The sequence below is a fragment of the Glycine soja genome, chromosome 2 (genome assembly GCF_004193775.1).
Source record: "Glycine soja cultivar W05 chromosome 2, ASM419377v2, whole genome shotgun sequence".
Lineage (NCBI taxonomy): Eukaryota > Viridiplantae > Streptophyta > Magnoliopsida > Fabales > Fabaceae > Glycine > Glycine soja.
In genome coordinates this window covers 29,554,917-29,578,149 of record NC_041003.1, presented here as the reverse complement: position 1 = coordinate 29,578,149, position 23,233 = coordinate 29,554,917, and the positions used below count along the sequence as shown (strand labels likewise).

The window sequence follows — 23,233 nt, the reverse complement described above, 5'->3', positions numbered from 1 at the left end:
TTTTAGTTTTAAGATTATTTTGAATGTTATTTTGGTTAATTCTATTTGTAATTTATGTGAAACATAAAAATATATTTGTTGGTTGAAGTGTTAATTTTTTTGCCTAGGTTGAAGTATTTTTTGGTTAAATGAACTTTGTAGGTTATAATTTTGAAATTATGTAATTAAAAGTTGAATTTGGTTGTTGTTAAAATATTGATGTATATGTAGATTAAATATTTGTGTGAGGTTGTCAAATGTTGAATTAGTTTGATATTCATAGTTTGTAAATTTTTTTGGGTTGCTGTATTGTTCGAATTATTTAGTTGAATGTTGAATCAGGTGATAGTTATAGTTTGAATTAAGATGGACGAAGATCAATGGGCATATTACAGTTCGATGTCTGAAGAAGTTGATATGGATTTTCAAGATGAACAAGATTGTGGTGTGAATGAAGGACATGTTGATTGTTCAGATGCTTTTAATACTTCTCAGGTAATCATGTCGATCAGTTTTAGTTGTTTGGTCTAATGTATGATTTGCGTAAAAATTAATATGTCGTGGTTGTGTCCTAGGTCTTTGCAACCCAAGAAGATGTTTTGAAGTGGGCTCGAACAGTTGCCCATGAAAACAATTTTGTTGCAGTAATTATGAGGTCTGATACATATACTGGTAGCAGAGGAAGAACTTCATTTGTGTTAATTGGGTGTGAAAGGAGCGATAAGTACAAGTGTAGGAAGAAAGAATTTGTTAGAAGAGACACAGGCACTAGAAAATGTGGTTGTCCCTTTAAGATTTGTGGAAAACCAGTGCATGGAGGTGAAGGTTGGACGGTGAAGCTGATATGTGGGATTCACAACCATGAATTGGCGAAGACCTTAGTTGGACATCCATATGCTGGGAGATTGACAGATGATGAGAAGAATATCATTGCTGATATGACGAAGTCGAATGTGAAACCAAGAAACATCCTGCTAACGTTGAAGGAGCACAACTCCAACAGTTACACCACAATCAAACAAATCTACAATGCAAGAAGTGCATATCGTTCTTCAATCAGAGGAGATGACACTGAAATGCAACACCTAATGAGGCTCCTTGAACGTGACCAATACATTCATTGGCATAGATTGAAGGATGAAGATGTGGTGTGTGATTTGTTTTGGTGTCACCCAGATGCAATTAAGTTATGTAACACATGTCATTTTGTTTTTTTGATAGACAATACCTACAAAACAAATAGGTACAGGCTCCCATTGCTTGACTTTGTGGGGGTGACACCAACCGGGATGACTTTCTCTGCTGGGTTTGCATATCTGGAGGGTGAGCGTGTGAACAATCTTGTATGGGCATTGGAACAGTTTCGAGGCCTTTTTTTAAGAAACGATCACCTTCCTATTGTTATTGTCACAGACAGAGACCTAGCCCTAATGAATGCTGTGAAAGTTGTGTTTCCGGAGTGTACGGATTTGTTGTGCAGGTTTCACATAGACAAGAATGTGAAGGCAAAGTGCAAATCACTAATTGGTCAGAAGAATGCCTGGGACTACATAATGGATAGCCGGGGTAACCTGGTAGATTGTCCTTCGGAATAGGAGTTCCCTGAGCACCTTCAAAGGTTTCAAGTAGCGTGTTCCCCGTGGCCAATGTTCGTTGACTACGTATGTGAGACATGGATTGTCCCACACAAGGAGAAATTTATCACGGCCTAGACGAATAAGGTGATGCACCTAGGCAACACAACAACAAATAGGTATTTAAATGTTTTATTATTTTAGTCAAGTTTCTTTTAATGATTGTTTGGAACATTATTGTTATTAATTTGTCTTGTCTATTGTGTGTTTTAAATGTAGGGTTGAATCTGCTCATTGGTCTCTGAAAAAGGTATTACAGAATAGCATTGGAGACCTCTGTAGTGTTTGGGATGCAATGAACAACATGATGACGCTGCAGCACACTGAAATTGGAGCATCATTCGAAACAAGTACGCATGTCGTTGGTCATGTTTTTAAGAAAACCTTATACAAGAGACTTTTGGGAATGGTGTCAAGGTACGCTTTAAATGAAATTTCGGTTGAGTTTGAGTGCGTACATCATTTCAAAGACAATCTATCTTCTTGTGGGTGTGTCTTGAGAACCACGCTAGGTCTTCCTTGTGCATGCGAGCTACAAAGGTATGATGGTGGAAGCATCCCACTGGATGTAGTCCATATGTATTGGAGGAGACTTAATTTTTCAGACCAGGGGCTATGTGAGGCCGAAGTTAGCATCAAGGAAGAGATGGATAGAATATATAAAAGATTCGAGGAACTTGATGTTTGCGGGAAAGCTACTTTCAAGAGTAAACTTCGAGAATTTATGTTTCCCGATGAGACCTCTATGTGTCCTCCTCCAACAAAGGTTAAGATGAAAGGTGTCCCGAAAAAGGTAATGAAAAGAAGCGAAAGATCGACAAAGCGCGATCCATCTTATTGGGAGTATGTTGATGCTTATCATTCAGTTCAAAACAACAACACCTCAGTTAGACCCAGTGCATCATCTTTTGAACCACCGAAGCCAGCAAGGATGATCCCCATGTTGGATCAATTTCCGCCATTTATGCATGGTTTCATTGAGGATGTTGTTGATGTGAAAGCGGATGATAATTGTGGATATCAGTCAGTTTTTGCTTTGTTAGGTATGGGAGAAGAGTGTTGGGCTGTGATGCATAACGAATTGATTAAAGAACTTGGCAAATGGTTGCAAGACTACATAAAGATCTTTGGTGGCACGGAGAGATATGAACAGCTGAGGTTGTCCCTACACGTGGATGGGTTATCCAAGGTATGTGTTTTATGCTTTTTATTTATATAAATAATGTTTACATGAGTGACACGTGTATTTGTTTTGTGATTTAGGTTAGTGATGCAATCCTCCCTAGGAAGGGACCAATCACTAGAACCATGAGCAAGAGGCTCCAAGAAGATTGGGCTAGAGTTGCTGAAGAAGGCCCTAGGGTTCTCATGAACCTTAGGGTAGATTTCTGAGCCCATGAGCCAAGGTTGGGTCCAATTATCTTTGTACATATTAGACTAGGATGTCATTATATTTGGTCCTTGTATATAGGGCTCCATATTGTAGGTAGGGTACCCTAGAAATATAGGATTTTTCAGCCCTTGTATTTTTGGGCACCTAGACTAGTTTTTGTATTAAGGGTAGTTTTGTAATTTCACATGCACTAAGTGGATATTTGATGTGTGTGGTTGGAAATAAATTTAATTGAATTGGTAGAAGCCCAATCCAATTAAATTTTAGAGGGGGGGGGGTGAGCATTTGCTTACTACACCCCATTGCCACATCATATAGTCACACTTTGTGCATGTCCTTCATGCTTTTCATGCCTCATGACACCTAAGCACACTTAGTGGAGAATCTTGGAATTGATCTTGGATTAGTGGGCTGAACCATAACTAAAATTCACTAATCATAATTAGTGAAATTTTGGCTCCACAAATTCAATTTCAAATTCAAGTGAAATTTGAATTTCCCTCCAATTTTGTGTGACACTTAGGCTATAAATAGAGGTCATGTGTGTGTATTTTTTTCAACTTTGATCATTTGAATATTAACTTTCAGATTTCAGAGCTCCTTTTGAGCACAAAATTTCGTGCTCTTCTCTCCTCTCCCTTCATTCATCTCCTTCTTCCTCCAAGCTCTTATCCATGGCCTCCTATGGTGGTGAGCTTCTTCTAGACTCATCTTCTCCTTGAAGTGGCGTCTCCTCTCTCTCTTCCTTCTCCATTCCGCTGCCATTTATCTTCCAAGAAGTAAAGGAATCCATTGATGAAGAAGATCCTAGGCCTACAAGCTCCAATGGAGCTTGCATCATGTGGTATCAAGAGCATCTTCATCCAGGTGATGTTCTTTTGCTTCCTCTATCTTTTTGTTCGGTGAATTCTCTTTAATTCCTTGTTCTTCATCTTATTCTCCATGTATATCCTCCATTTTCTTGTGGTTTGGTGCTGTTTAGAGTAGATTAAAAAAAAATAAACCGATTAAATCTTAGATCTACACTTGTTCTTGCATTTCTATGGTTCAAAATTTGTAGATCTACTCTTGAATCTTGTTTTTGTGTTGATTTTAGGTTCTATCAATTTTCATTCATAATATTCTTGTGCTGAACCTTTAGATCTAAATTTTGTTCCAAATATTGATTAGAAAAAAAAACACAAAAATCTAAGTGTAAATCACTTAATCCATGTTGTCTTAGAGTCATGTTTAGTCATAGTAATTGTCACATTATGTTCTAAGTTTGTGTTGAATTTTATTTTGTTGATTGAATTCTAGATACATTTGTTCATGTATTCTTGTCATTCTTAGCCTATCTTTTGAATTTTGAGTCTAATCATGCATGTTATTTAGTTCATACATGTTCTAAATCAATTCCTAAAAGTAGTCTTGTTCTTGAACTTTTTTTTTGGCTTTCTAAGTTTCCTACATGATGCCTATGATGAAGTTGAGTTGTGGTGCTGGAGTTGTGGCTGGATTTGTGAATCAAATAAGTCTTAAGCTCTCTTGAATTTTGTTATTCAAGAAATTGAGCATAAGCAAACACAAATTGTAACATCCAAGCCTTAAGCAACATAAACACTACTCTTGATTTTAGGTTGAAATCGCTGGTGCTGGCTGCTTGAACATACGAACTTGTATAAATTACTGGAATTGGTCACTACGTTTTTTTGAGCTGAAACTTTTACTGATTTTCTAGACATCTGGAAAAAAATAATAAAAAAAGAACCAAGCGATTTGGATTAAAGGAAAAAATAAGAAAAATCTCACAAGTTGGCAGAAAATCAGTGTCCAGAAAAAAAAGAAAGTGAAAGGAAAGTGTGCTTGTTGTTTTGGCTCAAATTGTTCTATAATTGGTGCCTATTTATACCAATCCTAGTTCTGAAATTTCAATGAAATTATTGTGAAAACAAGTGCCAAAACTAGAGGTTTCTTGAGTCTTTTTTTTTAGAGTTTTTCTACTCTACTCTAGAGCCATTCTAGGTTTCTCTTGAGTCCTAGCTTGCTTTTTGTGCTTTTCATTGCTTAATTGTTGAATAATCCTTGGAAATTTGTCTTGTTAAAACTCTATTGGTTAGCTTTCATTTCATTTTTTTTGGTCTTTGGTTATTGCTGTCTCTTTGTTTCCTTGCTTGTGAGTTGCCATATAGGGAATTGGAAAGGAGGATTGGTGCCATATCTTGAAGAATTTGAGTCAAGAAGCAAGGGGCCAACCACCTTAAGAGCTATTGGACTAAGAAGCACTCCAAATTGAGTTAAACACTAAAGAGACAATAGCCACCACAATTGAGGACTTTTTTCTTTGTAATTTTGTAATTGGCAATTTGCTTTGCTTTCAAATTTTGTAACAAAAAGGGCTTTCATTGGAAGTAAGTTGGGAGCCTCCGCTAGGTCACCCTACTTCCATTTGTGTGTAATAATTTTAGGCAATTTTCCCTTAGGATAGTGAGTGTTTTGTTGGGAACCTTAAATGAGGTCATCCAAACACTCTTAGGATCCGCCTAGTTTGCATTTCTTGCACTTTAATTTCTTGCTTACTTTCATAGATTATTTCTTTTACCCTCCATTGTCAAACCACCTAGATAGCTTGCCTTTTACCAATTAGTTTTTACCTTATCTTTCACACCTCTTTTAGTGTTTATTTTGGCTAGTTTCAACCATAGTTTCTTTTACCTTTTGTTTCAAACCCCCAACAAGAAAGAACCATAACTTAGGAAGGAACATGAGTCTTCATTCTTCATCTAGTGTTAATGGTGAGGGTTCTACTCCTAAGGACCCCTTGTATAAGATATTAGATGAGTTGAGATCCCTTAAGTTGTGGAAAGAAAAATAAGAGAGAAAAGAAAAAGGTAAAAAAAGAGTGGAAGAAATAAGTCAAGATGAAAGAGAGAAAATAAGAGAGGAAGAAAGAAGAAAAATAATGAAAGAAATGAAAAGAGAAAAACATGCCTCCTATAGTAGTCATGACTCTTGCAAGAGTTTAAGTGAAGAACTTAGCGACTATTATAGAGGGCGTCATAGTTCACATACTAAACATCACTCCTAAAGAAGAGAAAAGGATAGAAGGCCTCAAGAGGTTAACATTAGCCTCCCATATTTCCACGGAAAAAATAATGTTGAGGCCTACTTAGATTGGGAAATGAAGGTTGAACAACTCTTTGCTTGCCATCATATTAGCGAAGAGAGAAAAGCTCCATTGGCTACCCTTAGCTTTCAAGGGTATGCCCTCTATTGGTGGACTTCCCTTGTTAAAGAACGAAGGATTCATGGGGATCCTCCAGTAGAGTATTGGAATGATCTTAAGAGTGCCCTTAGGAAGAGGCACATTCCCTCCTACTATGAAAGGGAGCTTATGGACAAGCTCCAAAGGCTTAGACAAGGGAGTATGAGTGTTGAAGAATATAGACAACAAATGGAACTACTCCTTTTAAGAGCTGGACTTAGGGAGGAGGAAAGAACAAGCATAGCTAGGTTCCTTAGTGGGCTCAATATGGAAGTGAGGGACAAGGTTGAACTCCTTCCATATAGGGACCTAGATGAGCTAGTCCAACTTTGTATAAAAGTGGAGCAACAACTTAAAAGAAAGCCTTCTTCAAAATCTTATGGCTCTCACTCTTATCCAAGGAAGGACCAAGCCCATGGAATTTTAGGGGCTGCACCTTCAAAACCCAAGGAAGATAAGGGTAAGACCATAGAGAAATACACCCCTAAGACTAGTTCCCAAGAAAGGACTAGCAAAATTAAATGCTTCAAATGTCTTGGGAGAGGTCACATTGCCTCTCAATGCCCCACAAAGAAAACCATGATCATGAGGGGTCAAGACATTTATAGTAGTCAAGAGGAGACTACTTCTTGCCCTTCCTCTAGTGGAAGTGAAGATGAAGTAAGGGGTGAAGAGTCTAGTGAGGAAGTCTACCCCCATGAAGAAGGTGACCTCTTAATGGTTAGAAGGCTCCTTGGAGGTCAATCTTGTGATCTATCTCAATCCCAAAGAGAGAACATCTTTCATACAAGATGCAAAATTTTAGATAAAACTTGTTCTCTCATTGTGGATAGTGGATCTTGTTGCAATTGTTGTAGCACAAGATTAGTTTCCAAGTTGAACCTCACTATCATTCCCCACCCAAAACCTTATAAACTTCAATGGCTCAATGAGCAAGGGGAAATGATAGTTAACCAATAAGTGAAGGTACCTTTCTCCATTGGGACATATAAGGATGAAGTTAATTGTGATATAGTTCCCATGGAGGCAGGACATATTCTTTTAGGAAGGCCGTGGCAATTTGATAGGAAGATCATTTATAATGGCCTAACTAATGAGATTACCCTCACCCATCTTGGCACTAAATTTGTGTTGCATCCTCAAACACCTTCACAGGTGGCCAAAGATCAACTAACTATGAAAGATAAGAGGGATGAGGAAGAAAAATTAGAAAAACAAAAGAAAAAGAAAGATAGTAAGGCCTTGTCTTCAAAGGCCAGGGGGAAGGAAAAAGAGGGAAAGGATTCCTCCAAGAAGATTGTTAAGAAGGAAAATCATTTTGCAACAAAAGGTGATATTAAAAGAGCACTCCTTCTTAAACAATCTTTCTACCTTCTCCTATCAAGGGAAACATCCCTTAGCACTGCCACAATTCCTACATTTGAGACCTTACCCCCAAAGGTCCAAGAACTCTTACATGAATTTGGTGATATATTTCCCAAAGAGATACCCCCTGGGCTACCTCCTTTAAGGGGAATAGAACACCAAATAGATTTAGTCCCAGGAGCAAGCCTTCCTAATAGGTCAACCTATAGGACTAACCCTCAGGAGACTAAGGAGATAGAGTCTCAGGTTAAAGAATTGTTGGAGAAGGGCTGGGTCCAAGAGAGCCTAAGCCCATGTGCTGTGCCAGTGTTGTTGGTGCCCAAAAAGGATGGTACGTGGAGAATGTGTACAGATTGCAGGGCCATCAACAACATCACTGTAAAGTATAGGCACCCCATTCCTAGACTTGATGATTTGCTTGATGAGTTGCATGGTGCCAATATCTTTTCAAAAATTGATCTTAAAAGTGGTTATCACCAAATCAGGATGAAAAAGGGTGATGAGTGGAAAACTGCTTTCAAGACCAAGTTTGGTTTGTATGAATGGCTAGTGATGCCTTTTGGGCTCACTAATGCACCAAGCACCTTTATGAGGCTTATGCATCATGTCTTAAGGGATTTCATAGGTAGATTTGTAGTTGTTTATTTTGATGATATTTTAGTGTATAGTAGGAGCCTAGATGATCACTTAGGACATCTCAGACAAGTTCTTTCAGTCCTTAGGAAAAACACCCTCTATGCAAATATAGAGAAGTGTAACTTTTGTGTAGATAATATAGTTTTCTTAGGTTTTGTAGTTGGTAGAAATGGGGTCCAAGTGGACCCCGAGAAAATCAAGGTCATCCAAGAATGGCCCACCCCAAAAAGTGTGGGAGATATTAGGAGCTTCCATGGGTTAGCAAGCTTCTATAGAAGGTTCGTTCCTAATTTCTCTACAATTGCATCACCTCTCAATGAGCTGGTGAAGAAGAATGTGGCATTTACCTGGGGTGAAAAACAAGAGCAAGCCTTTGCTTTGCTCAAAGAAAAGCTTACTAAGGCACCTGTTCTAGCTCTTCTTGACTTTTCTAAAACTTTTGAGCTAGAATGTGATGCCTCTGGAGTGGGAGTTGGAGCTGTATTGTTACAAGGTGGGCACCCTATTGCTTATTTTAGTGAAAAACTTCATAGTGCCACCCTCAACTACCCCACCTATGATAAAGAGCTTTATGCCTTAATAAGAGCCCTCCAAACTTGGGAACATTACCTTGTTTCCAAGGAATTTGTCATTCATAGTGATCATCAATCACTTAAGTACATTAGAGGGCAAAGCAAGTTAAACATGAGGCATGCAAAATGGGTAGAGTACCTAGAGCAATTTCCATATGTTATCAAATACAAAAAGGGAAAAACAAATGTGGTAGCTGATGCCCTCTCTAGGAGACACACATTGTTTTGCTCCCTAGGAGCTCAAATTTTAGGATTTGATAATATTAGGGACTTGTATGCTTTAGATGAACATTTCTCTCCCATTTATGAGAGTTGTGGGAAAAAGGCCCAAGATGGATTCTATTTGGCTGAGGGGTATTTGTTCAAAGAGGGAAAGCTTTGCATACCCCAAGGATCCATTAGGAAATTACTTGTGAAAGAGAGCCATGAGGGTGGGCTCATGGGCCACTTTGGGATAGACAAGACCCTTGTCTTACTAAAAGAAAAGTTTTATTGGCCCCATATGAAGAAAGATGTCCATAAGCATTGCACTAGGTGTGTGGCTTGTTTACAAGCCAAGTCTAGGGTGATGCCTCATGGGCTATACATACCCTTACCCATCCCATCTACACCTTGGGTAGACATTAGTATGGACTTTGTCCTTGGGCTTCCTAGAACCCAAAGAGGTGTAGACTCTATCTTTGTGGTAGTGGATAGGTTTAGCAAGATGGCACACTTTATACCATGCCACAAGGTGGATGATGCTTTCCACATCTCAAAACTCTTTTTCAAGGAAGTTGTGAGACTCCATGGTTTGCCTAGGACCATTGTGTCAGATAGAGATGCTAAGTTCCTTAGCCACTTCTGGAAAACCTTATGGGCTAAGTTAGGAACTAAACTTCTTTTCTCTACCACTTGTCATCCACAAACTGATGGGCAAACAGAGGTAGTGAATAGGTCTTTATCCACCCTTTTAAGGGCTCTTCTGAAAGGCAACCATAAGTCTTGGGATGAGTATCTTCCTCATGTAGAATTTGCCTACAACAGGGGGGTTCATAGAACCACCAAGCAGTCCCCTTTTGAGGTTGTCTATGGGTTCAATCCCCTAACACCGTTAGACCTTATTCCCCTCCCACTGGACACTTCTTTTATACATAAAGAAGGGGAATCTAGGTCAGAATTTGTAAAGAAGATGCATGAGAGGGTTAAGAACCAAATAGAGAACCAAACAAAGGTGTATTCAACTAAAGGCAATAGAGGAAGAAAAGAGCTAGTTCTTAATGAGGGTGATTGGGTTTGGCTCCATCTTAGGAAGGATAGATTCCCTACTAAAAGGAAATCCAAGCTTAGCCCTAGAGGGGATGGACCTTTTCAGGTTTTGGAGTGGATCAATAACAATGCCTATAGGTTGGACCTCCCAGAAGAGTATGGAGTCAGCACCACTTTTAACATTTCTGATTTAACTCCTTTTGCAGGTGGAGCTGATATTGAGGAGGAGGAACTAACAGATTTGAGGTCAAATCCTCTTCAAGGGGAAGGGGATGATGCAATCCTCCCTAGGAAGGGACCAATCACTAGAACCATGAGCAAGAGGCTCTAAGAAGATTGGGCTAGAGCTGCTGAAGAAGGCCCTAGGGTTCTCATGAACCTTAGGGTAGATTTCTGAGCCCATGAGCCAAGGTTGAGTCCAATTATCTTTGTACATATTAGACTAGGATGTCATTATATTTGGTCCTTGTATATAGGGCTCCATATTGTAGGTAGGGTACCCTAGAAATATAGGATTTTTCAGCCCTTGTATTTTTGGGCACCTAGACTAGTTTTTGTATTAGGGGTAGTTTTGTAATTTCACATGCACTAAGTGGATATTTGATGTGTGTGGTTGGAAATAAATTTAATTGAATTGGTAGAAGCCCAATCCAATTAAATTTTAGAGGGGGGGTGAGCATTTGCTTACTACACCCCATTGCCACATCATATAGTCACACTTTGTGCATGTCCTTCATGCTTTTCATGCCTCCTGACACCTAAGCATACTTAGTGGAGAATTTTGGAATTGATCTTGGATTAGTGGGCTGAACCATAACTAAAATTCACTAATCATAATTAGTGAAATTTTGGCTCCAAAGTTTGGCTCCACAAATTCAATTTCAAATTCAAGTGAAATTTGAATTTCCCTCCAATTTTGTGTGACACTTAGGCTATAAATAGAGGTCATGTGTGTGTATTTTTTTCAACTTTGAGCATTTGAATATTAACTTCAGATTTCAGAGCTCCTTTTGAGCACAAAATTTCGTGCTCTTCTCTCCCTCTCCCTTCATTCATCTCCTTCTTCCTCCAAGCTCTTATCCATGGCCTCCTATGGTGGTGAGCTTCTTCTAGACTCATCTTCTCCTTGAAGTGGCGTCTCCTCTCTCTCTTCCTTCTCCATTCCGCTGCCATTTATCTTCCAAGAAGCAAAAGAATCCATTGATGAAGAAGATCCTAGGCCTACAAGCTCCAATGGAGCTTGCATCAGTTAGTATGGACAAATGGATGGATATAACGGATATGGGATATGTAATTGCGTCAAGATATAATGTAATCCTTGTATCGTTGTCACGACAACAGAGCTTCACATTTTTTCCTCTCAGAAGTCGACCACCGGCCGATTCTTCTGCACACCGCATGATATGCGTCGGTCATGTGTTTGGCAGTCATTTTGTTCAGGTCCATTGAAAATTCGTTTACTCAAATAATTTCAATTATTGAATGAGTTGGTTTGTTTGTTTAAGTTATTATTGTAATTTCACTTACAACAGGTTTATCTGAAAGATCGTTGTCCCTTACCGCCTATGGCATTGTTGTGGTCAAGAAATTCGTATCCGGAGGCAAAACAATGGCCAATTGCATATGTAGGTAGAATGCCACACTACTTAAGCTTAATGACAATTAATACAACGCACGTAGACCTAAGCGGACACTGAACTTGTAATATTTATGTATCTATATTTACATTGGATTTATGTTCATGTAATTAATGAATTGTTCCATGAATAAATGTTAGTGTGTCAAATTGTTATATTTGTGTTCAACTGAATGCTAGTTATATGTTTCTAAAAGGCCGAAAACCAACTTTTTTTATTTTTGGTGCCTCGGTTTGAGGTGCGATTCGATGGAACGGGGCGCTGCTTTTATTTTTTTTTTGGGTTCCTTGATGTGCAAACATGCCAAATAGCGTCCCTGGACAGTCTCAAGCGGCTCCCACATAATTTAAAAAAAAGTCTGAACAGGGGTACTTAGGCATGTTTCTAACAGGCCGAAAACCAACTTTTTTTTATTTTTGGTGCCTCGGTTTGAGGTGTGATTCGATGGAACGGGGTGCTACTTTTATTTTTTTTTGGTTCCTTGACGTGCAAACATGCCAAATAGTGGCCCTGGACAGTCTCAAGCAGCTCCCACATAATTTTAAAAAATGCTCGAACAGGGATACTTAGACATGTTTCTAACAGACCCTAAACCAACTTTTTTTATTCTTTACTGTACGTATATATGGTTAAATTATATAATTTCAGAATAGTTATAAATTTTAACATTTAAATTACAAATTAAATTTTAATAACAAAGCAAATTTGACCAAAATTGGGATAAACCAGATGTACTGAAAACAAAAAAATAGAGATGTTTTGATTATTTTTTTAAAGTTTCTTAGTCACCATATTTTTTTTCTTTAATAAAATTGTGATGTCATAATTTTTATTTTTTATTTCCATATTTGAATGAATGGAATAACATATTATTTTCAACATGACAATTTTTTTCTTTTCCTAAAACAAGTAATATTTATATATTGATATTATTTCCTTGTTAAATTATTTTATCTTTATTTTATATATTCAAATACCATTATAAATGTGACTCATGTGTGTGGTTTATATTTAAATTTCAAACCATATATTTATAGAGAGACAAACATAAATCATAAATGATGTAAGTAAATGTGTTTTATCACATACATAAACAAATACTAAAATTAATAATTTAAGTACAATAAAAATATAAATCCTAATCTATGCGGCGTCTCTGGCGCGACCTAAGACTTCCATCTGCGGCGTCACCTCTAGCTCTCCTCAGACAACGAGTCATGAAGTCATATAAGTCAGTGCCTTCAGTGACCATCCTGAGGTTGATGACCCGCTCCAAATCCTCAACAATCGCTCCTAAATCCTCAGCCATTCCCTGACATCCTTGGTAGTCAACCTGTCACAGTCAAAATAACAAAGTCAGTATCACATTTTTAAAAAATTTAAATTAAGAAAAACTACAGAAGTTATGCTTACCACTGAATGCGTAGGGAGATCGGACGCGACTGAAACCTCGGGGATGGATGGCTCGACGAACTCCTCATCATGAGAGGGAGGCAGATGTCTCGGCTCAGCAGTCTCCTCGGTCCGCGCGTGACGAATGGGTGCGATATCCAAAAAAAACACTCCATGTAGTCTGGCGCCACCTGTCCAGGAACTACACAGAGCTCCCCTAAAGGCACCAAATGGTCTGAAAAATGCAGCCATCGGTCATCTATATCATCACCCGTCAAAGAATCACAAACCGGCGGCGGAGGGACCGTCTGAAGGTAGCCAAACTGTCGAAGAACCCGCTCAGGTCGAACGTACACCACAATCTGACCCCATCTGAGCTGGCTGGTGTACGACGATATCAAGTCAAAGCCCCTGACTCCCCGGTGCTCAGCATAGGACATCCAACACACGTCAGTTACAGTTAGGGCATCCAGACGTCTCCGATACGGGGCTCCCTTGATCCCCGTCATATGAGCCTTACCCGTAAGCCACCTGCAGGCCTGTGGGCTCCCTTCATCATAAGCATCATGAACGACGCATGTATGCACTGTAAGAAAGTGCTCGTATATCCAACACTACAAACACATAGTCAACATCAATAATAAAAAAAAAGATGCAATGCTACTTCAATTTAAATTATCAGTAATAATACGTACCTGGAGAAGTGTAATATAACCGCCCAGCTGCCGTGTAGAGGCCTGCGACGCGTCGTTCAAATGCTCGTGCATGTGGACTAATGTAGCCGCTCCCCAGGCGAATCCCCCTGCCTGGGCCAGGTTCTTGAAAGCCTCCAGGTGCACGACATGTACATGGGTTGAACTCTTGTTGGCGAAAAGAGTACAACCCACCAAGTGGACCAGATACGTGTGAGCTGCTACAACCCATCATCTGGCCCTGCACTGGCTCTCATACAAGTCCCGAAGCCACCCCAACCGGACATGAGGCCCATCAGCCTATCAGGTCTCAAATGTAGCCTCCTCATGACTGACCTCAAGAAGCTCCGTCAGTAGACCAATCGTGTCTGAAGTAACCAGCGGCTCGAACGTATGCAGAGCGCCAGTGATGGGAACGTGTAGGAGTGACGCCACGCCATCCAGCGTGATCGTCAACTCGCCTACTGGCAGGTGGAACGTGCTAGTCTTGCGATGCCACCTCTCGACGAAGGCGGATATGAGTCCAGGATCAGTGGTGATAACAGAACACCTGATCAGTGGACTCAATCCGGTGGCAACAATCATGCCTTCGATCTCAGGCGTTGGTCTCCCAATTTTATCTACTTTTCTACCATGGGAGACCAACTTCAGATCGGGTCGTTCCTAAATTGAATAACAATTTATAATAACGTGTATATAAAAAACAATCCAACTACAAATAATTTTTATGTAATTAGTCAACATTAAAAACTACGTACATGTGCACTCCAGATGTTGTGTGCGACATGCTCAACAAAACTGGTCAACATCGATGGGTCGTGTGGTCCACCGAGGAACCCTCATCTGCAGCAGGTGACCCCAAGCTCCCATCAGTAGCCACTCCCTCTGTCTGAACAGCATCGGCGGCGCCTGTCATCTCTGGGGTGGCATCAGACACATGAGGAACATCCTCATGCATTTGAGGCACATCCTCAGGTCTCTTTGTGACGTCCTCACGTAGATTAAGTTTTCAAACCTCTATTTGCATGTAAGGTTGAAAACTTTGTAGGGCCTCTTGTTAAGAAGGATATATCTTCATATCTAATTCTAATGTCACTGTGTCCAAATGTATCATTTCATGACTAATACAATTTAGTTTATGTTGTTTCATTTAATTGGATGGGTAAGGTGCGTGTAATCAATTGGATGGGCATGTTTGTGATTCACCGGTTTCTACTTATCTCATATGGTATCAGCTTTGAATTCCCATTCTTATAACAATGCTTAGATTGTGTAGGTATCAGATTAGACAAATTTGTTTTCAATATCAAAAGAATTCCCATGAAGTATTTAAGACATCTTATTTTAGAAATCAATTTATCTTTGTTTCACCTCGTTAATCCACTTTAAGATAAATTATACTTTTAATTGTGATTTCATGATCAAGTCAAAGATCAAACTCCAGATCTTAATTAAAAAGATTCAACTATTAAATCACTTGTGTTAATAACTTTTAATTGTCATTACATTATGTTGTCACGCGTGAATTGATGTCAATATTATTTAACCAAAGTACACATATGCACATTTACCTGATATATGTGGGGGGATTAGAATATAGAATGTCACTAACAAAAATTTAGAATCAAGTACCGAAATATAATTAATGGCGTGTCTCCATTTGAGGAGTTCTTCTTCCCCTAACACTCAGTTTTTTAGACTGAAATTTATGTTTTGAACTTCCAATCATACATATAATAAGCACATGGTGACAGTCTATAGTATATGCCCTTGTATGAGGTTTAAACTTTGTACAAAAGGTACATATCTTTAAGATTCACAGTTGTAAAGTTTTAGGATTAGTAGAGTCTTTATAATTTTGTCCACAAATGTTTGGAAAGGCAACAACAGGGACACAGTCATTTAGACATCCTAACAATTCAATTTAGACATCCTAATGCATATAAAAATCACACCAAATATAATTTCAATTTACATATAAACGCAATTTTTAATAGCAACTAAATAACACAAACTAGCTAATAATATGAACAAAATCATGGTTCAGGAATAATCTAAAAAAAAGCAAAAAAACAAAATACACAGCAAAACATGATCCGTGGAAGAAGTTCCACAGGATCTTCCGCGAGAAGGAAATGTACCCTGCGGAAGAAGCTTCCGCAGGTTCTTCCGCGACAACAAAATGTAGCCTGCGGAAGAAGGTTCTGCAGGATCTTCCGCGGGATCCGCAGAAGACAACGTTCTTCCGCTGGATCACGCGGAAGATCCTGCGGAACCTTCTTCCGTAGGAATCCGCGGAAGAACCTTCCACATTTCTTCCGCATGACCCCGCGGAAGAACACCTTCTTCCACTACAGTACCCAAAAGCCACTTTCACACGCGCGGAAGAAGGTTCTTCTCGCGGAAGAACCTTCGTCTTCAACCTCCACCACCACAGGTCACTAATTTCGTCTATCCTAAGGTTACTATGGCCATTTACGCCATTCAAACAGATACGAGGAGGTTAGAAGACTAACCTTGATGGCAGAAGAAACGAACAACAGCTTCAATGGAGGATGCCAACTTCAGGGGAGAACAAAATGAGATTCAAATGAAGGGAACCAAATTTGAAATGGAGAAGCAAATGAGGGTGCGGAGGAAGAAGGGAATAAGCCAATATCGGGGAAGAAGAAGCACGAATGGAGATTGTTAGGTGCACGCGGAAGAAGAAACAAGTGCGGAAGCAAGGGGAAAAAAAGTGTTTTTTTTAAAATATATTAACTTATTTTTTAAATGAAGGGTATTTTGGGTACTTCATTGAATTGCTGGGTGCACCTAGCAACGCCCGTATAGGGAAAGGATTGGAATTAGGACTTTGGATTGATGTGGGGCACTTGTTATTTACATCTCTAAATTTTCCTAAGTACACCCCCATCATTTGCTTTTATATTCTAATTTTCCATTATATCCTTTTTCCTTAAAGGGTTACATTCATTAGATTTGTAACACTTCATTTTTTGTAAAATAAATTAAAAAGAATTTTATATCTTTAAAAATAAATAGTTTTAGAAAAAATGATGAGGTTTTTATAATTAAGTAAATAAGGAGAAATAGCTTTATTAATTAAAATAATGGTTTGAAGGAAAATAAAAAAAATATTTTATTTATTCATTTGATACGAAATAAAATAGAGTTCTTGTTTATAAAATAATAAAAATAATGAAAAATGGAATAAATAATAGGCCGAGAGTACCCTAGTTATAAATAGAGACACGTTGACTATACGTCTCTACGCTTCCTATTCCTCTCAATTTCGTTTTAACTTCTTCCTCTCCGAAAACCCTCTCTTTCTCGCATACACTCAAACCTATCTTAGTAAAATGACGATCTCGGACTTGTTAACTATTGGATCATTATGAAATTTTAGCACCAGGTTCGGAACTCATTTTAGAAAAACCTTACTGTTGGAATATACAAAACAATGTTTGAGGTGAGAGAAATTCCCTTCTTATCATAGATTTCTTTTTTCCCGTAGAGACCCAAAACCTGTTCTAGTAAAACTATGATCCCGAATTTTCTAACCATTTGATCATTTTGAAATTCGGCAACCACCTTCAGAACCCAATTTCTCACATCTCAATCGTTGGGATTTATGAAATAATATCCATAGAGAGAGAAATATTCCTTTCACAGAGACAGTAAAATGGAGGCTTCAATCCTTCTCTTTCGCTCTAATGCTTGGAAACCCTAATAGAGCAACCAGAGGAAAAACTTGAGGAATCTTGGACAACTACTACAGATGCCTCTATCACTTCCGAAATACACACGTGAGCCCACTTAGAGGTAAGAGATGAGTTTATCACAATTGGGATTAGAATTAACATGTGTAGTGATCCTTATAAGATTAAATTGGGTTTATTTTGAGATATTTATTGAATTATAATTTTTCCTTTATGATTATAAATACGATATTGTTGTGTTTGACGAACCAATTGATGTCCTGATGTGAATTAGTTGATAAATTGAGTGCTCTTGGTGTTTTCGTATTTTTTTTACCTATGATTTTGATTCCTTGATTTTGATATGATTATGTGAAATTGTTTGAGGAGTTTTACTTCTCATGTCACGAGAAACATTTTTGTATAAATTGTTTGTATTTTGGATAAGATTTACTAGGTGAGCATGATAAATTATAATATTGAGATTATGAAATTGTGATTAAAATTGTGTATAAATAATAAATTGAATATGTAATGAATTGTGGGATTACATGTTGCTTTGAGATTATAATATTGTTATTGAAATTGAGTATAGGTGTAAAGTTGAAAATGTGTTAATTTGTGAGATATATGTAAACATGTGATGGTGGATTGTGACATTATGATATGTTAAATTGTGGACATGAGATTTGATTGTGAATAAGTGTGTGGTTAACACTTGATGTGACAATACTTGTATTATGAACTGTGAATTATACAATAACCCGAATGATGTTTATCTTGAGAAAAGTGTTTATGCGCAGTGTTAAAGGAAAAGTGTAGGACTCCTAGTTAGGAACCTAAAGTGTTAAATTGTAGCACAATGTGTTAAACGTGTTTGAAACACGAGTGTGAGGTCGTGGGTATTGTATAATTCATGAGTAGTGGTTGCGTGCAAAAATTGTTTTAGGGGTTGGACCTGAATCAGGAAGGTGAGGTCCTAACGGATTCTTCGGAGTCTAGGCCTTGGGGGTAAAGACACTCGGTTTGAGTGCTCCTTTAAGCCTATGTTGATTCCATATGGTTGGAGTATTCCCACAAAACAGAGTGACCTTGACTAGTCACCTTATGATTTTACTTAGTGAGAGTGACTTGACATACCCATTGTGTAATGTGTCTTGCTATGTACTCCGAAGTGCCCCACTATGAGTTTTCACTCACATGATATCACATTGCATATAGGCTTGAGTCTTAGTATAATTGTTGCATAATGCTTGCTAATTGCTTATTATGAAATTGATGAGTGTTATTATGTCTTGACCCGAGTGTGTAATTCATGTGTAATGTGATTGGTGATTGAAAAATGAATTTTAAATGATAAAGTGGTGAAGTGATCTGGATTGTATTAAGTTGAGCTATGTTATAAATACTCCCATAATTTATTTTGATTACGTCTTTGTTTATTTGTATTTTTTTAAATGTGATAACTCACCCCCTGTGTGTTATTTGTGTTTGGATGCTGTGATGATCTCAAACCTTGTGTTCGTGGGAGCAGATGACTAGGTGGATGACTTTAAAGAACCTTGTGCTAGAGGACGTTGGGACACAATGCTCTGATAAGATGTGATATTGAGAATGAGTTTTTATTTTAATTGCATGATGTTATTTTATTTTATTTTACCTCACTAATTTAACAAAATTTCTTTTGTAAACTTTGACGACCTAGTTTTGAGCCGGATATGTTTTTAATAAATTTTATTTGGTAATATTAAAGCAAATGTGACCCTTTTACTCACATAAGTTCCTTTATGTTAATTGAATAAAATCATTTCAGTTAATTCCACATTTTTATATGTTTTTCTTATTTATATGTATGTCAGGGTAGAGGGTGTCACATTTAGTGGTATCAGAGCAGGTCGAACCTTTCGACCAATGTGTTATGTGCTTACCATATTCTGGTGTGCTATCTGTGCGATTACTTATGAATGCTTTTGTTGAGCATGCTTGAATTATTAATTGTATTTTCCTTTGCATGATTAAATGAGACTAAATGATGCTTGTGATGTGCATTGCATCCTTAATGTCTGTTATACCATAAATCCACTATTGAGTCATGAGTTATGAGACTGATAATCTCTATAATTTGTGAAGTGCAGTTGGACATCATGACAAGCCGTTAGGTGATGCATAGTCTTGATATTGATTGATAATGCCTTAATTAACCCTTATCTTCTTGCGTGTATGTTGTTAATAAGCTTATTTCTCTCTTGATGTGTGGATTAGTGTTGTGAAAACCTTTTGAATCGTATATATGCCTTGGATGAGTGTGTCTTTCTTGATGTGTAAACACACGACTACTTAACTCCCTTCTTTTATGTGTAGTCATGAATGTAGTTGTTGAAGTTTGTGATTCCTTAATACATCCTTAGTGATTGTTTAATTCTTACTTCTTATATGTACATTATATACTTATTATAGGAACCTTATAATTCTATGTATGCTTGTAGTATAGTGTTCTACCTTAATTACATAGATATTATGGTTGTTTGTGATTTCTTGTTCTTAGAGATGCTAATACCCTATAGTTCGATGACTCATATCGAGATATATTTCATAAGGAATACTCTTTTAACCGTACCTTCCAGTTCTAGTACACCTTATTTTCTTGTGTTGCGTGTTGAAGTCAAGTAACTCGATTATACTTGCAAGCCCAAGTATAATTGATTCTTTGTGTTGTGAGCCTACATCAAATAGTTTTTTATTACTGATGTTTCTGTCACAATCAAGCGATTGTTAACGTCTCCATATGGGTGTACATTATGGTCATGTTTTCGTTTATAGAATTCATTTGGAATATTTGTTGTTGATTCTGAATGAGTGATCTTTCTTGATTTAAAACTATTGTTTCCTAATCAATCGAGTGTTCATCTTGTTATGGGTTGCTTATCTTCCAATCATGTCTTGTTAAACTACTTGATAATCTGTCATGTTGTTACTTCTGTTACGAATAGAGAGAGACTTAGCCCTTGCCAATCACGTTAAGGTGTTTCGAGAGGAAATACTTGAGTAGACACGATCCTTGTTACCTATAGACAAAAGTCAAACTTAGTAAGTCTTGTACCTGTGTTCCTTGAGGATGTGCATAGTTACCACCTAAGTGCAAGATTGAGAATCTTGTAGGTGTAGTACCCATAGAAACTTGTAATCGTAGTTCCTAGGAGATGTCTGGTATAGAGTTGTTTAAGAATATAGAGTAGTTGGAAAAGTTGTGAAGAATAGTTAAGAAGTTTAGTGTGAAACCTTAAAAAGAGTGTAAGGTAGTTAGTAGGGTGTTAATTGCTATGCATGGAAGGGTTCGAGAGTGAGTGTTCTTGCGTAAGGTAGGTGACCTAAAGGATTAGTGATGATAGTTGTATGATTAGCAAGATATATCTTAGTTTTCTTTACCTTAATCTGGGAAAAGTCTGAGGATGCTCCGATGACTACCTTAGTACTTGTCGTGGCCTCTACGTGTACCTGGTCATGTCTTGACAAGATCGATGCCCCTGTGTGTTCGTGGAATGCATGACAGGATCTCCCACCCTTAGTTAGCTCTTGTAGTGGTTTCGATGATTAGTGCTTAGTGTGTTTCCAGTTAAGTTGGATTATGGGGTGTATCTTAAGGTTGTTATAGACCTTTGGGAATCACGTTTAGTGCTAATAGTTTTGTTATGCATTTTAGTTAGATGAGGATGACCCTTATAGTATGCTACGTCTAGATGACAAACTATAAATCCTTCTTGGGCAGATTTTGAGATGAGAGAAAACCTAAGATTAAGATAAGACGCCCTTAACTAGTAGTCGAACCAGGACATTGTTATAGGATTTCTTGAATTAACCTTATCCCTTGTTAGAGATGACTCAAGTAAGTTTAATCTTTCTGGTGAGATCCCTGTAGGGAGTAAACCCTAAGTTCATAGAGAAGTCGGCTACTGTAAACTGTTGAGTGCTACCTTAGCCGAGTAGGTCCTTGTTGGAGCAGTAAAATATTCAAAGTAAGTTTTAAGTTTAGAGGAGTGCTTGTAGAAGACCAAGTAGCGGCCAATGTTTTCTCGACAGCTTAAAACTCATAAAAGAATTTGTCATACGCACGATCTAAAGTTGGTAGCCATGGTATTCGCTTTCACGTTTTGGAGGCATTACCGTTAGTATGATATGTCGTGAGAATATTTGGAGTTAAATTTGAGGTAGAATAGATGGGTAGAATTCTTAAGAATCTTGTTGTGAGTTTATTTTCAATTGTTAGAGCTAGCTTAGTAGTTGGAGGTTAAGTAGGAAACCCTTGATGTGACCAGTGTCCTAGTTAGAGAGCTAGACATCGTAAACAGTAGTCAGACCCTTAACCTTACGTGCGAATTTATATAGTGGTGTGAGTATAGATGTGTCAAGATTACCTTAAGTTTGAACAAGTTACGAAAGTGGGGAGTGGCCTGTTTTGCCTATCCAGTTAACACCCAGTTAGTATTAGGTAGGAAACCGTTAGAATCCCTTGAACTTAAATGAGAGTTATGAGTTAAGCATACCAAAGTGAGGAAGATCATGTTGAGGAAAAAAAACTAGATCCAAGGGTAGTTAAATCATGAATTCTCGAGAGTCACGTATGGACTAGGATTGGTTAAACGTTGAAGTCTTGAAACAAATACCTTTTTTTTAATGGTCTCATGTTTGAAAAAAAAAAGTGGGCCATGTGATTAATCATGTTTCCTTGTATTTGCTTGTTCATTTCAGATTGTCATCAGTGTCTCCTATGATATTACCACTCCAAATAGTATGTCATTCACATTCTATTATTGTTGAGATGTCACTCTCGTGAGAAAGCTTAACTTATGAGATACTACCATTGAGTAAATGAGGATCACCAGATTTAGTCGCTAAGTGCAGAGGAGTCTTGTGGTTGAAGTCACTGAAAGGAGCTTCAACTAGGCACACAACTTGGTCTTGAGAACCAGATGTGTAATCTCTTTCTTCTTAATCTTTCGGCAAAGTTTCGAGGATGAAACTTCTTTTAAGCGGGGTGGAATTGTAACACCCATTTTCCGTAAAATAAATTAAAAAGATTTTATTTCTTTAAAAATAAATAGTTTTAGAAAAATGATGAGATTTTTATAATTAAATAAATAAGGATAAATAACTTTATTATTTAAAATAATGATTTGAAGGAAAATAAAAAATATATTTTATTTATTCATTTGATAGGAAATAAAATAGAGTTCTTGTTTATAAAATAATAAAAATAAAGAAAAATAGGATGGGAGTACCCTAGTTATAAATAGAGACACGTTAGGTCAGTTTTTAGACTGACGATACGTCTCTACGCTTTTCCTTCTTCCTCTCCCAAAACTTTCTCTTTTCTCGCATACACCCAAACCTGTCTCAATAAAATGATGATCCGGAACTTGTTAACCGTTAGATCGTCATGCAATTTGAGCACCAGATTAGAAACTCATTTTGAACAATCTAACCGTTGGAATTTATGAAATAATATCTGAGGTAAGAGAAATGCCCTTCACATCATAGTTTTCTCTTTTTCCGCAGAGATCCATAACCTGTTCCAGTAAAACTATGATCCTGGACTTTTCAACCGTTGGATCGTTGTGAAATTTGGACACCACCTTTAGAACCCTAATAGAGCAACAAGAGGAAAAACTTGAGGAATCTTGGGCAACTGCTAGAGATGCTGCTATCACTACCAAAATACACACGTGAGCCCACTTAGAGGTAAAGG

General features: G+C 37.8%; 1 protein-coding gene across 1 annotated transcript; it reads left to right on the top strand.

The window, feature by feature from the left end:
- Positions 1-345: 345 nt before the first annotated feature.
- Positions 346-11,704, top strand: LOC114374760. Its single transcript, XM_028332434.1, has 7 exons — positions 346-474; positions 555-651; positions 790-925; positions 1,223-1,459; positions 1,833-2,802; positions 11,413-11,497; positions 11,604-11,704. The coding sequence occupies exons 1-7, from the start codon at positions 346-348 to the stop codon at positions 11,702-11,704; spliced, it is 1,755 nt and encodes a 584-aa protein (XP_028188235.1).
- The last annotated feature ends 11,529 nt before the right edge of the window (positions 11,705-23,233 follow it).

Bases quoted from the DNA above. Each gene is read 5' to 3' on its own strand.
- LOC114374760 (XM_028332434.1), top strand. From the start codon at position 346: ATGGACGAAGATCAATGGGCATATTACAGTTCGATGTCTGAAGAAGTT. The intron at 475-554 runs GTAATCATGTCG...GTTGTGTCCTAG, and splicing joins ATGCTTTTAATACTTCTCAG to GTCTTTGCAACCCAAGAAGA. The intron at 926-1,222 runs GTCGAATGTGAA...CAAAACAAATAG, and splicing joins ATCATTGCTGATATGACGAA to GTACAGGCTCCCATTGCTTG.